Source organism: Vanessa cardui, chromosome 11 (assembly GCF_905220365.1).
Source record: "Vanessa cardui chromosome 11, ilVanCard2.1, whole genome shotgun sequence".
Lineage (NCBI taxonomy): Eukaryota > Metazoa > Arthropoda > Insecta > Lepidoptera > Nymphalidae > Vanessa > Vanessa cardui.
This window is the reverse complement of record NC_061133.1, coordinates 2,683,716-2,700,530: the sequence shown is the minus strand read 5'-3', so window position 1 is coordinate 2,700,530 and position 16,815 is coordinate 2,683,716. Positions and strand designations below refer to the sequence as shown.

Sequence of the window (16,815 nt, the reverse complement as noted above, 5' to 3'; positions counted from 1 at the left end):
TGATAAGATATGTTCATAGGTGAAAGAATGTCTGAGGTAGTCTAGCAATCGCATAAAAGGGACCTTTCCGCTATGACCCAGTTTCACTTCCAAAAACTCAAATACTTCCAAAAAGTTGCGACGTTGGCAAAAAACTGCCACCATTTGAATTTGACATTTAACTACTGTGTATGGTATCCGTAATATTGACAGGATACGGAATGAAGTATATATCTTTCAGTAAACCTCACAAACGGTAGGTATCCCATTAGTGCACCTAATTTTTTTGTTAATTTTATTTTGTACGTAATGGATGACTAATCAAATATCAATCTTCTGTTGAAGATTATAAGATTACGTATATAATATTGGTAATATGAGATTCACAAAAACAATAGCATATAAATTAAATAAGAGAACATTGTCATAAAAAAATATCAGAGCATTGCTGTTGACTTCATTGGGAATGAGTAATATGACATGGTCCTATTAGATGCGCTGCGGCATCTCTTCAATATAAATAGACGTCACATTTTTGGCGACACGGATGACAAAGAACGGAGTACAGGAATGCGTTTATAGTATTTACATGACAGCTCGTCGTTTCATTACTAGACATAGATCAAGCCGTTAATTGATCTCGTCTAGTGCTCATTTCGCATATCTCCTTCTATTTGTGTACCACTTTTAAATTTATTTACGATTTTATTCTCCCTATATAATTTACTTCACAAAATCTACTATCACAAAAGAGAACGTAGACAACATTAGAAGCGGGAGTGTTGTGAAACAAAACTTATACTATAATTATTGTATTAAAAGCTGAAACGATAATGTCATAAAAAAATACCAGGGTACATCGTCTTGTTTGCATGTCGGCTCGAGAAGCTCGTAATATGAGCAAACATGCTCTGTGCAACTTAGTGCACAAGTTTTAAGTTCTGCCAACATAGTTTTTTTTTGCATTACATTTCAAAAGTTAACAAAGCATGATATAGCAGCATGTCACTTTGTGCAAGGAAGTACGAGCATTGTTTTATAAGCTCTATGTACTATTAAATTTTGTAGCAATTTTGCCATGCTGAGCCGCAGCTCAAGCTACTGTCCGTACGCTCAAGTAAAATCGTGCAAACGAAATCTATTCTGTGCAATTCTCAGCAGGTCAACGATTGATAAGCGGCGCTATTAAGCTTACGCGAGCCATGTTGCCGTCCTGCAAGAGCTTGCCTGCGCAAACTGGTTACTATCGTGTGGTTTCAGCGTTAGGAAATATAATTATGGTTATATTTTGCCAGCTGTCATATTAACGTTATAATCAAAAAAACAAAGAAATAGCCCTAGATATGAAAATAATTCTGAAACACAAACACACACACTATATATATATATATCGTCTAAGCTAATTTAAAATTAGAAACACGTATCATATTACTGTCTTGTCAAATGAATTAGTTCAAGATGTTTAATGGAATCGGTATTCGGCATCAATTACAATGTTTGTGTTTATTTTTCATTTATTATCAAATATGTATTGTAAATAAATTCATTCTTGTTTTGACCTTTAACTTACACATGTCATTATTGATAGCTTGTAATTGTATATATTATTAAAATGCTACATTAATGTATATAAATAAAAAAAAACAAATTAGATTACATGTTATTGCTATAGCTTACCAATCCTTTACGTAAACAGAACGATTGATTACCTGAAAAAAATAATAATAATTAAAAACCAAGTAAGAATAAATAAACATGTGTCATATTACGATTATTCTTTACAAATATTTTACACAATGTGATAAAAATAAATGGGTACTATAAAAATAAATGTAGGGAAAACATATAAGCGATAAACGAATTGAACAAAATAAGAATAAACGATTTAAACGGCAAAAGTCTAACAACGGGTTACGACATAATGCAGCCATAACCAGACGCAGTACGACATTATAACAACAGTTATTTGGCAACAACAAACAACAATTGCTGTTGATTCTGGGGCATTCCATCACGCGCTGACCCGAGGCGTTCCGACCGCGACTTTGACAGCCAAATGACGAAAACATTTCGCTTCTAAATAGCCCTTTGAAATATTGGTTGGTTATTGTTAGCCCTTTGTCGTCGTCGTGAATCGTGTGGCATTTAATAAGTTTTAAATGCAATTTGCTCTTAATACATTTAGTATAGTCATTCGCGTTATATCCTTAATTATAATTTATCCATATTAGAATATTTTGCAAATAATAACTTTTATACTACAAACTTTTAATTGCCTAACACAAATACGGTTTTAAAATATGCATATCTTACGTATAAGTTATTATAATTTCAATTGACTAATTAACCGCTTTAGCATTCTTGTCTTACATTGTTCAAAACTTTCAATGCTTCGTGCGCATTCCACACATATTATTTGCGAAAGTGCAAATAGCATACGCAAAAACCGTACTTAAAACCTATTATAAAAAATACATATAAGAATCTTTAGAGAGAAGAGCAAAAAATAAATATGAATATTTAAAGAACTAGCTAGGATTATAAAAGCGTAGTAATATATTAACATACTACTAGTAGGTATACCCAAATTATCGTGTGATTATTCAAAAGCGTTCTATTAAACTTATTAATAAGTTAAGCGATTAATGCTTATTTGTCTATCTAGTATTTATTTAAGAAAAACATACATTGGTGATAATTTCGTTGTAGGTAAACAATCATTAAACTAATTTGATAGCAGTAAAATACTTTGTATCACTTATAATTCAAGGCGGAAGAATGAGATAGCAATAATCAAATGTACAAAAGAAACAAAACTAATGTTTATTACTATTTAATGATACCCAATACTAAGAATTTAAGACGTACATACATTTATATTCTTATAACGAACGTCTCGTTTTTTCCACACGATATAAGTCACTGGACAAGCCGATCATTGCAAATAAATTGTTACACTATTAAATGAAATATAGGTTGTATGGAAATTACACAGAACCTCTCAATTCTGTAAGGGACAGTTGAACCGGAACTCGGGGCAGGAGACAACTGCCCGAGGTGATCGTGAAACGCTATTTCAAATAATGCTGCATTAATACCTTGATCTAGGGAAAGGGTGAGAAAGGCACACGCGAGTAGCAGGAGAACTTTCGATTCTAAGTTAAATATATCGAATAATCCCAAAAACTCGAATATTAAAAAAAGGTATGCGAATCAAATCGCATTGCAACATTTACAAAAAAAAAAATAAACATAATAAAAAATGATCCCATATTTTATATTGTTATATAACATAAATTGTAGTTTGTTATATACCTACGTACATACATCATATCATTACACATATCAGGCATTAGATTTAAGTGATATTGACATGAACATCATTATTATATATTCCGAGAGACGTAAATCAGACAAAAGTACTTTGTTGAGCTGAAACTAAATACAAAAGCAGTACATTTATCGCATTTCGAAAAAAATATGCACACAGTGAAGCATTCAATAGCCGTAAATGTCAAATTCGCAATTAAATCAGTCGTATAGAAAGATATGCAGTTTATTAATTATTATTATATGATATTGTAAACAAATTACAAACATTGTTATTGCAACATTTATTATTTTAACAGCTTGTCTAGCGACCTCGGCCGTGTGTAACGTTGAATAATGAGATAATGAAAATTTCGATATCGCCTGGGAATTTATGTTCTTAAATTAAAGTGTTCGAAAATTGAATACAGTGTTAACAAATCCTTTATTGTCTTTTCATTTGTGATTGTCCTTTGGATAACGTCATGCGTTATTACACTGGCATACATTGTTGTTTCGGTTTGAAAATGTTCAATAATTGCAGACACGAGTTACTTAGTTGTTATGTACCCAATTCTACTGCTAGAACACTGGCTAACGCCAACGCTTCTTGTCTTAGCATTTTCGTTAAGATTACTTCCAACTTGAAGCATTTTCACACTCGATCAATGAATAATCCTAATCAAATTATCTTTAACTATATCTATTCTAGTCTTTTTATACTCATTGATATCACCCCGTCTATCTATCTCTTTCTCTCTCTCTCTCTCTCTCCCTCTATCTCTACCGGAAAAACAACCCTACCCATCTGTCATGTAAATGTAAATTAAAAACTGTTCCCACGTAAGACCAGACGTTTCACAATATATACTAATAGAAAATACGTAATACCTCTAACAATCAAAAAATAATTACAGTAACGAATCACAGCTGATACAATACTACTGTTATATACAGGTACATTATATATGTATCAAGATAATAACCCTCATATCAATTATGTTGTTACAACTTCATTTGAATCTCATGAATAACATTTTTATTTAAAACGGTTAAAAAAATAATAATTTAAAACGTGAACCAACGAAAATGTTATATGTCACGGCTGCTTGCCTTTGATGATCGCTCGTCAGCATTTGTGAAAGAATTGAGTGGGCTTTAGAATTTACTACTTGTTTGATAAAAATAGTTGACAGATATTGTTAGTAATTTATACATGTTATTTTATATTAGTACCCACGTATGTAATGTATAATATATTATATAAAAACAAACTAATATCAAGTAGGTATATTTTTTCCGGAACGGCGCCAAACGTCTAATCCAATCGTCATTAAAGAATGGAATTGATAAGCCGTGTATTTTATACTGTATATTTTATGTTTTTGTATTTTTCTTAAAAGGTGATGGACCACTTATAGCAGTGGAATCACTTTAATCACAACTGGATCTTAAAGAAAGTTTTGCGTAAGCTTTACAAGTTCGAGTAAGTAGCATTCATTTTCCTTATGTATAATTTGTATGTAAAATGCATGCATACATCACAGGTAACAGATCATGGGGCTTTAAAGATTGGATGTGAATAAAAAATACCATTATTTATTTATTTAAATAGATGGGGCCTTTTTTGTTCTATTCGTAATAAAAAAATCATTGCAAATATATATAATATGAAATGCATAAATATTACGACTTCGATGTAGATTCCTAATTAAGAAAACGAATTTAAGTTACCGAATTTTATATTTGGATACTGTTTGATCATAAAACAGATGATACCGACTTATTAATACTCCTATGTCATAATTAGAACTTTTATAACCAATTCGATAAAAAAAAATTAAAATTATACGTACGAAATTTAACGGCACAATACAAACTAAATTACCACGAAAAAAACGTGATAAAGTTTTACCGTCACGACAATATAGACCGAGTTAATTAAAGGATACGAAAGCAGCCGTGAGAACTGCGCACGCGCATTCGAACCGTCCACGACCTTGACTTGATACGCCGTTTTAAATTTGTGTTGCTAGGTTTGCTCCCGAATATCGATACAGTTTTAATGCGAAATAATTATCAGTGATAAATAATTCCTTAATTGCTATTGTCACAAACCTCTAATTCAATTTACCTACGTAATGATTAGGTCTTAATTCGAGTATGTATTAAAAAATACTAAATTTAAATACGACGAACAGTAATTTAAATATGATTTTAATTTCGATATAAATTTAAAGTAAATGTTTCTTAAGTATACATTTTTAAGATAAAATAATTACGATACGATTAAAAAGTATCGTTGTTATAAATTTTTGACGATGGTAAATTAAGAAATCGTAAAATTAGAACTTGTTGCTTGACAACACTAACGAAAAATCGCTAAAATGCGAGCGTGTAACGTTACAAAACTGGCAACAACTGGATCATTGGCCACCGAACGAATAAAAAAAAAAGTTAAAAGTTGGCGGGAATTGTGTAAGGTTTCGCTCGAATTCAACGGGAAAGTTACCCTGCGCCGAGTTCCATACTTTTATAAGGTCGTTGACACGACTTTAATTAGTCATAATTTTTTCTTCTTACAACATTCGCAATATTATCATTGTTTTTATCTCCTCCCTCTGACCTTTGAATTATCATAACCGTTTTACGTAAAAAGATAAATTTACAAAGGGCTCTTGTGTAAATAAATTGATGGAGGAAGTTGAAATATATTTTATTCCTAAAATATATATTTATGTATTAAGTACGAATGAAACCGGTTCCATTCAAAAGCAAATCATTTACACGAAGGTGATTCAACTGCATACTAATTAAGATTCGGGTCACACTTAGCCACCATTTGCATACACACATAAATTAATAGTTGTTAATTTTAAAACAATAAATTAAAGCAGTGTTTTTTTAATTTTATGTATTTATCTCGTGTCCGAGGTTAATGTTAATTTATAACTTTAATTTATGTACATTACTTAACTTAAAATATCATTAAAAACAAATATATTACAGAGGTAATAGTTATAATAGTATTAAATAAAATAATATTAACTGCTTATACGAAAACAATAAACCGATAAACTTTCTCAATTCTCGATATCGATAATATTCACAGCTCATACTTTCCGTTTCGTTTCTGCTGTCTTTTATTCCATCAATTTATAAGAGTGAAAACATTGATAGTGACACGACTCGTAAAATTATCGATAAAATTGCCTACTAACGACGATAAAGGACATTCACTTTTATAATGTATTATTATTGATTCTCGCGACGATCGAACGACAAACAGTTTGGGAATTTTACTGTAGGTCTGTTTATTGAAGTGTTATCGATACTTTAAACACAAAGATAAGAAAACGATTATTTTATTGTATTTAAATCCTTATTTGTCGTTGACATAGTACAATTTGTTATCGTACTTAAATTTTAACGGAAAAAACAAAGATCAAGATAACGGTTTCTTCAAATGGACCTATTAACGAAAACTTAAGTACCTAAATACGTTAGGTAGAGGTATCATTGTTATTATTTTGCATCTATAGACACTGCAAACTAGTATATGAGTGAGTTTGTTTATTCGTTACGCTTTATCGCCTACTCAACCGATACATTTTGCATCCACTACTACAGGGTACTGTAACACCGGACCAGTGCCTCCACATTCAAGAATCATCGGAAACGAATATACAAACTATAGTCATATTTTTTTATTAATTTTAAATAATCTACGTACCTATAAACCGAGCAAAGACAAAGCAGAACCGCAACTTATTTTAGCACTAATTCCAATAAATAAAGTAATATAAAACATTAGAATGACACGCATATCTTAATTTGAATCTACTAAAAGTCCGATATTTTATTTGGCTAAAATATTTTTTTCATCGAGACCTGTTTAAAAACGTTATAGGTTGGTTAGATTGTTTTTAGTGTTTTTAGGACCGCCAAACATATTTTTTTACGATTATTACTACGTATAAAAGTTATTTTATTATATTATTACATAAAAAAATGTGAGAATTTCCTTTCGCCAGTTGTGTTCGTGTCTGAGGCCTTTTGACCAAAATATATAGATTATTCGGTATCAAAGATTACAATAATATTAATTTGAGAACGAAAAAAATCTAAACCAGAACTCTTTACCAGCACACGTCTTATAACCTTCAAACGACGCGTGAAGAGGCATTTTGTGGGCTGGCATGGCGAGGGTGACTAGTGCAGCTCATTCTTGCTTTGCGTACTAGTCGTCTTCTCCATTTTCAATTATCATGTGGGGTGGAGTCATATGCCTACCCGGATAATATAAAAAAAACCCTAAGTGAAGATTTTGAGATAGAGAATACAATACAAGCCCGCTTGGATTTATTTACAACGCGATTGGGTTCCGTTTAATATTTTGTACAGCACCAAAGTGGTGTAAGAAATTTTGAAGAATTGGACGGCGATGATCCCTTATCATTGGGTGGACTTATTGATGTTATAAAACTCTGGCAGGCCCTTGTGGTAGAGAATTAGTGAGATAAAATAACAATTACAATAAATAAATTAATTATATAAGATATTTGTATAAATATTATAACTATAATATACTATAACTATAACTATATTATAACTCATTTACCCTTCTCGATTAAATTTAACATGAATATGCAATATCATTGTCAATAAAAATAAAACTAAATGTCACGGTTTTATTGGAAGCACTGTTAAAATGTATTTTATTCAAGGGACCCGTTTTATTAAATCTTTATTGCTTACGATTAATAATAATATAATTAGCAATTAATTTGTTTTAAAGACATTCGTTCGTTCATCCAAATTTTCAAGGGCATAAATCAGCGTACTCATTCTTTTTCTTTCAACTGTCAGTTCAAAAAATTAATTTTTGCGTGCTATGTACGCTGTGTACAATTGTTATTCTAAAATGTCTCGTCTAGCCATTACTAGGGATATGTGGAATATTTATTCGGAATTTCGCATATTGAGAATGTTTATACATAACATAGCCGTTCGTAAATGTACTATACACATATGTTATTATATGCTTTGTTATGACTAGATATGACATTTATATACTATAGAATAAAACATGTTTCGGTTATAAAATAAATACACAAAAAGAAGTGTATTTATGCGAGGTGATTACGAGGCGAAGAGGAAATGAAATATACTAAAGATATAAGTTCCTAAATTATATTAGCAGAATATTTTTTATTGTAAGAACTTAGGACTTAGCTTTCTCAAAGTATACCGAACAAACTAAAAACTAATATCGTAGCTACTATAAAAGTTTAAAGGTACTAAAATTCACGATTAAGAGATGTAAGCGCATTGAAGTGGGTGTATTTTATAGAGCAATCGGCAGTCAATGAAAACAATGCGTTCACAGGTCATAACACTCGGAGCAACCGAACATACGGTTTGCTGTCCCATTGTGACGTCAATTGGCAGACTCGTGAGTATTGCGTAAAGTTTAGCTAAAAAGGTATAGCAGACACTAAAATACCTATATAACCGCCTATTACTATATAAAATTTTGAAGATCAAAGCTCTTGTATAACAAGAAAATAATTTTAGCATGTTTAGTACATACTAGAAATAATAATTATTTTGAGTCAAAAACTAAAAATATAAATGACGATATGATTTTCATAACACAACGGAACACTAAACAGATACCCTTGGCTATGACGTTGGAGCAACAAACTATATCAGAGTTGTACAAATTGTACGAGATACATAAGCAAAATATACAATTATACATTTAAATTAAGCATGTGTCATAAACTATAACTATAACAGAAAAAATTAAAACGATAAACAATTCTCTCAATGTGTATAATAAATACATTATTAATAGTTGCCGCCCCTGCTTCGCTTGTGTATGAGGGTACCAAGGTGATTGGTATATTTTTTCTGATAAAGTAACTTATGCTATCCCATAATCTAGATTTGTGCCATAAGTAAAAAACATTCATCCATCCAAACTATCTCATTGAGAATATTAGTAAGATTTGAAAAGAATATTTAAACAACGCATTCTAAAAGGAGGCCTTGGAGGAGAGGAGGCCTTTAGCCCACCAGTGGGAATTTACAGGCTGTTGTTGTTGTTGCATTCTAAAAAATAAACTACTCTGATAAAGTTACAAATCGTGTTGGTGAACTAAATGTGATGCACAGTTTCTAGGCGGCTCTTCTCAACAGAGAATCAACCCACTGCACACTCACTCCTATTATCAGATGGGAGGGCAATCAGCTACGATTATAAATAACGCAGTAAATCCGTATTAGTCAGAAATAAAGTTTAAGTAAAGGTGATGTACATAGTAGTGAGTTAGTCGTAGTCGTAGCTTAATTATATACAAATCAATCAGACTGTCCACTGCTTACGTGTTGTCAGATAGCTACCTGATGGTAAGAAATCAAAGAACCTTCAACCATAGAGTTATACGGATAACGGATAAAAGATGCCCTTTGTGCCTAAAATTGGTTATAACTGGGACAAACGTTTAAGTGAGTACAAATCGGCACTCAACAATACAAAGATAAACCAGTTGGGAGGTAGGATAGTTGACTAATGCAGGCTGCAGTATTCTTATCAGCTAAATATTATAATGTTGCCTTCTAAGTTATTTCTAATCCCATTTCAAATGTTATAATGAAAAAAGGCGATATGGCTGTCAGCGATCTTGACTACATCAGATTAAGTAGAACAGACGCCTCGGGGTCACCTAGTCCAAAACGTTTGAGAATAAATCATTTCATAATAATAGATGAAGTGCTTTGCATACAAAAACGCAGAATTCATGAATAATACAAAAGCATAAAAAAATAAAAAAATTACAACTATATGGCATCAAATTAAACTATCACACGTGCCAACTGTTTATATTTAACTTTGTTTATGCTAACTCGTTGAAAACATTTGCCTCTAGAATCAAATATACTTATATATATAGCAAATTAAAAAATCTAATCAGAGGATAGTTACAATACATACAATGTTAATATCACTCAATCAAATTACAATCAATACTTGTAACGATTCAATATCGATTGTCGTGTAATAAAAATACACATAATAATTATTAAGACTATTTCTTTAGGTTTAATTTACAAATTATAAATTGAAAGAATTACATTCTTAATTTGGTATTTTTTTGCGATTAATAATACTTGTATTAATAATATGTCGTCGTCGCATGGAAGATAGGATCCAAATTTCGGCATTGTTTATCCAAACAATACTAATTCGCTTTACAGTTCTTTCGTAATGAGCCGTGGCGTTTTTTGCTCGTTTCGCATTTATGAAGACAATCATATTATTTAAAATTATTATTATTTATTAAATTTACAATATTTACCTGCATAGATTTTAAGTAGCGAATCCAGCAATCCTTGCATCATTTTTACAGATTTTTCTTGACTCTCCCTTTGTACTACAATTTGCTCTTATTAGCGTTCCATAATTTGATCAAAATGAACATCGTAACTGCATTATATTTCCCATAATGTGAAGTGTTCATCCATCAATTCATAACAATTACCCATGTAATATGTATATCACGATCTGCTCATCAACAAAACGATCGATACCAAAGTGAGTCAATATAAATTTGAAAAAGACAAACATGATAATAAAAAACTCTACAAATGTCTTCCTTTACAATAATCGGGAGTTGAATGACCTTCGCCTGAACCAGACGGTGGCCAAATTGAAGTAACGGTATTAACAGCTGGATCGTTATCATCAATCAGATTTGCGTAACTATCTGTTAGCAATTACTTCGTACACTTTTACAAACCACTGGGTACGAAGAATGCAATGTTTAACGGTTAGAATAAATCATCAATGAAAAAAGATAACAACAAAAAATGGAATATCACGATCTGACAAAGATAAATGAACAAATGTCAAAAGAGAGCGTGATACAAAAAAAAGTTACATAAACTAAATGATAAAATAACATGCACAAGGTTATACACATCGTTACGAAGCCCTACGTAGACGCCTACTAAAACTATAATTATGAGACGTTACACTGACCAAATCCACATATTCAACATTAAATGTCCATATGGTCAAGTAAAAAATACCAAGAGGGAGATTATTCTTGGATCAATACATAAACATGCTAAGAATCCTATGATACCACTTTTAATAAAAATCTTCTTTTTATCTTTTTCTTCAATTGATATGTATTTATGTATAGATGATAAAACGTAACGTATGTGTTCTTTTATTATTAGCATGTTTTTACTGTAAACATTTTTACTGAAAACATATGACAAGAGCAAACCATTCGTCAGAACATGATCGCTTTGAAATAGACGTGCCAATAACATTCTGCAGGTATATGTGGACACTAATTAGACGTGGGTGAATGGTTTAGTAAAATTAGCCAAACATAAAAGCTTGCGCGAAACCACTAGTTACAAGCAACATTGAAATTCTCGAAAAGAAAGAAAAAGTGTCTGCTTCAATGTAAATCTATATAATGGATGCATGTGTAGAGCACGGAAGACAGCATTAGTGACATACTTGACCGTCTCGATGTATTTATGGACAACTGCCTAACTGTCGTTTAACTTAGAAACTACAGTTAAATATAAATAAGTATTCGGTCATATTGATACTTATTCATTTGAATTGACACGTGGAATACAATTTTCAATCAAGTAGAAAAATTCAAACTGAAATATTCAATATCAATAGCAATTTCGATTTGAATGAAGACACAAAAGAAGATTTCTTAAAAAAAAGAAAAGTCCACGATATGAGCATTGAATTACATCAAAAATTGAACGAAAAGAGACAATTTCTTATCAAGTAAATCCTCCATCCCCTATTTATTTGAAATTAAAAAAATCACGAAAGCCACTGAACACTTGAGCACTTAATTTCACGCAGTCATATCACTTATAAACAATAGGTCCATTCATAAGAATGCATAAAGTATATAATATTAAGCACACGTGGTATTTTATGTTTTAGTTGCCACTTAAATCTTCAACTCGAATCTATTGCCAATATCGATATAGACCATCGGAGTGGATCCCGTCGGTCTTCCATCACGGCTAGCGCGCCCGCGCCGTCCGCGGTCCGCCACACCGCCGCCGCCACTGGCGTACCGGGATTATTTATAAATTTACACAGACAGGGGGTCGTAGAATTCGCACAACGTATGGCATGCCAATGCTTATGACTGCATCAGGTCACACCGGAAACAGAAATTGACGCTATCCCACATGAATCATGTTGTCCTTGCTATCATTTAATGCCTTGATCTTTGGTATACATTACAGTATTAGGTGATGTTAGTGTCAGCAAACCGTCTACCTTCAAAAAATTAAATGACAAAGCATTTATTATAAAGTCGTTTTCCAAATACGCAACAGGTAATATTTTACCTGGCGATTAAACGACGTCCTTCTCTGCGCCGCCCACCTAAACAGGTGTTCAATATTATTTCTTAAATCATTCTCATCGACCAACGGCCACGTCATAGCGAAGGTGGGCGCGATATCAATAACGTCTCTGATGATCATTTGCTCATAAAACTTTAATCGTACCAATATGTTTCAATTGATGATAACCGTACATGATCTAAGAGGAATTAATTGATAAATTCTAAAAATATCCAAAGAAAAAAATCATTAAAACGCTATTTTTACCTTCAACAACAGAATATATAAAAATAAATTTATTGGGATGAATCAATCTTGTGCATAACAATAGAGTACACTTGGCATCGACATTTGTAATTCAGCCTCTTGACAATTGAAATCTAAAATTAAAACAATGAGTGCACAATACTTAAAATAAGCTACGGCATGTCACACGTCTAATTAAAGCAGAACTTTTTCTCTCTCATCAATCACAACTACAAGTAACCGAATATCAAGCAGACTGAAAGCAAAACAGTTTTTAAATAATCTTCTTCAGTAGTAAAAATCACACAACAAACGTAACGTTACAATTCTAGACGTAATTACCTGTAGCTTATGTAAAAATAAATATTAAATACGAACTTCAAAAAAAACTGGGTCAGGTTTGATACGGAAAGACAATTTAATTAGTCACACTCGGGAATGCAAATTTTTTGGCACAAGTCTTCGTCTAGATTATGCAGTAAATAACGACATTTCAGATATTATTTCGTATAGAAGCACTAAATGACCTTACAAGTTTAAGTGATTCATTCAACCACGCGTCCCGGGTTAATCCCTATACCTAATCTATCGAGCAACATTTTTAGTTCGTTCCGGACAGCTATCAATTCCGACTGTTTCATTGTACATTTTATAGCTCATAAAGCATTCTAAATTTCTCTTTCGTCAGTATGAATACTCGTATTTTAAGAATACTGAGAACGCATAACTGATTATAAAAATATTAGTAAGATTTTTCCGAGATTGAGGAATTCAAAAGAACGTAGGATTCAATGAGTTATAGCAGACGCATAATTCTTTACAGGGCAAAATCATCAGTCAGTCAGTAGAAGTAAAAGCGTTCCTATGGTACCTTTTGTTTATTCGTTCTGCCATTGAAATACGCAGGTGGGATAATTTATAGCTGTTTTATTTTTCGAGAATTTCTTCTATGTGTTTGTTGTTAGGGTAACATTCGAACATTAGACGTAATGCTGGCCCGTTGTTTATTTGGTTTAACGTTAACAAAACATCCGGTTAATGTTTATTCGTCGTAATAAATAATTTTCCATTGATTCTATCGTTACCTGAATCAGAAAAGATCTAAGCAAACTCAGGATTAACAAAACTATATCAATGATACTATTAAATTTATTATGGAATTGAACAAAATAATTTTCGGGTAACTGTTTATCCGCTTGAAGTGAACCACTCTGATAAATCGACTAATTACGTTATTGTAAGCACTCTATTATGATTTTGTTCTTAAGTCTATGTGAGCAGCCATTTGTGGCTAATTTCTGGCCGGCGACAGATAATAAAAGCAATAATCACTAACGACTAAATATTTGGCATCAATTACGAAGTGTAAATCTAAACAAGTTACATGAATATACATCAGACAAAGCAGATACTTCCTTTGAATTATATATTCGACTATATTTATATTACTATTCGACTGAATTTGACTATATTCATTAATAATAAAATTTATAAACTAAAATAATTATCACGGCTATAGCAAATATTATTTTAGTTAACCCTCTAATTAAGTCATGCACATTGTACTGATTGTAACCAACAGTTATTTGCTGTTATAAATAGTATATTAAAAGTATTGCAAGCTTATAGGATACAAGATATTCCTAAGGTTGACGCAGTGGCGATGTAAGGTATTGTAAATATTTCTGAAAACGGCTAATGCCAATATCTAGTGAGGTAAAGGAAATAGTACACTGCCAGTCTGCCAATAATTTGACATAAAAAATAAATAAATAATGCTGCTTTTTTTAAATCATGTGTATAATTTCAGTGATTATATCTGAATTAGCTATATTGAGTACAAAGTACAACTTTATCTCGTTACACTGATGAAGTAGATACGTCCTTGCTACTTCCTACATTACTTCACACAGTTCTAAAATTTTCCTACAAAGTACTCCATTTTAGAGTATTTGGGTCATGACAATTGTCAGTAACACCAGGATGTGTTTTGTTAACATGCTTATGGATACGTGCTAATGTTATCGTGTATTTTAAACTGTTACTCATCATCCGATATGGTCTAGTGGCTAGGATACCTGGCTCTCACCCAGGAGGCTCGGGTTCGATTCCCGGTATCGGAATTAGTTTTTGAATTTTATAATTCTCAATTACTATTTCTTAAATACTAATTTTATATGAATAAAAAATAAAAAAAAAAACATAACGGAAATCGACAAAAATATAAAAGCGTAATAACAGTTTCTTTTAAATAATATTGAATGTTAAATAAATAGCGCTTCTTAATAATATCTACAATTTTCGATATAGCGACGTATATTTAGAATTAAGGACCACTGATTTTGACTGCATCATAATTATAATGTTCTTTGAAACAAAAAGATCAATACTCTCACATTTAGAGTATGCTATATTACAATGGCTGAATTAAATTTAACTTCGGTGTTTTTTAAATCTGAATCTCGATCTTGTAGCGCAAAAAAAACACAGAAAAAATAACACTAATATCTTAACAAAATTATAACTTTTTTTACTTCATTTTAGTTCGAGTTTGTATATAACACGTTCATATATAATATGCATATAAGGGATTGAAAAAAGTCAATAATATTACTATCTACTATTATAAATTAGATCTGAAATATAAATTTGTCAGACAGGATAGTCTAGAATAGTACAGAGGTGACTTCTAAGTCTTTTTAATATACTTAACACCAGACCCCTGACCGTGTCCACCTCATACGTGGACCATACTGGGCGCGTATTTTTAAAAAGCTTTTCGAAGTATTTCCTTAAAGCAATATTTGCACATTTATGTTGAATCAGGTAAACGGAAAAATACTGTTCAAACATCCTCATATTTTTAAACTATATGTTATAGATATTGACAGTCTTCTCATTCAACTTTGATAGTTTCAGTCTAGTGATCATAACGCTAACGCCATAATTTATTTTAAGTAGCTCAGAATATAAGGGCATTCCTCCCAGCTATGAGTGTTATGCGGTCACAATGGGTGCTAGGCAACTCTTTATTGCCCATGAACGGCGAGTCGTAAACAATTCCAAATAGACGGTCCTTTGACCTGCCAGGAATGGAGTTACAACTTTATCCGATCCACGAGCAACTTTCGTCTTCGAAATATTGACTGTGATGAGAGATAGCAACTGCACTCCTTATTGCGTTTGTAGGAAATTAGAAAATTTTCTGATGAAATAAAAAATGGATATAATAAAAAATAGTTTAATATCTCAACACAAACTTACTACTGATGTCATTTGAAGAATTTTAACGAGCATCATAACGAAGAGCAAGAATCCCGAAACACAAATTCCATTCAAAACATTAAATGCAAATAAAACGCGGCTTTCTAAATATTTGTTATGAAACCGTTTAAAATCGAACGTATTGAAGATTTCATCTTTTTATAACTGAGTGTACTTTAGCCTATTGAACAGAATTTACCTGAAAAATACGAAGTATTGACGACATGCGAGTGATAACTTATCATCGGCATATGCCATCCCCGTCAAACTAGTTAACTTTTATTCTATGACGAAAGAGATAGATACAGTTGCACTAAAAGTTATTTGTTTGCGGACTGTTATCTCTTTGGGTCACAGATAAAAAGGGCGAGGTAAATATTGCATCTATTAAGTTTGATATTTGTTCACACATTTAACAACGCGCTAACTCTATAAATTTGAACTATAATATATGCAGAGCCCGCGACATCGTTTGCTTGAGAGTTCGACATTAGAGATAGAAGCTTCTGATTTTAACCTTCTTTAAATAAGAAACAGTTTATCAATTTGTTTTTTATATTTGTTATCTTAAATCTCTGTAATTTATGAAGCAATTTGAAGAAATCGTTA

At 31.7% G+C, this 16,815-nt stretch overlaps 1 protein-coding gene and 1 non-coding gene across 10 annotated transcripts in view; one reads left to right on the top strand and one right to left on the bottom strand.

Moving 5' to 3' along the window:
- LOC124533471 (rho GTPase-activating protein 21-B) overlaps positions 1–16,815 on the bottom strand; it is a 318,636-nt gene that overhangs the window by 283,250 nt on the left and 18,571 nt on the right. For 7 of the 9 annotated variants that reach the window (XM_047108765.1, XM_047108766.1, XM_047108771.1 and 4 more), the window contains exon 1: positions 10,653–10,858. The exons of 1 other annotated variant lie outside the window; for it this stretch is intronic. In XM_047108765.1, the coding sequence (XP_046964721.1) occupies positions 10,653–10,695 (43 nt within the window). In that variant the 5' untranslated portion in view covers positions 10,696–10,858. Of the gene's footprint in view, positions 1–10,652; positions 10,859–16,815 lie in introns of those variants that run through there. One more of the 9 variants, XM_047108775.1, reaches the window with a different exon arrangement.
- On the top strand, positions 14,994–15,065 carry Trnae-cuc. The gene has a single exon. It is a non-coding gene; the product is annotated as a tRNA-Glu (tRNA).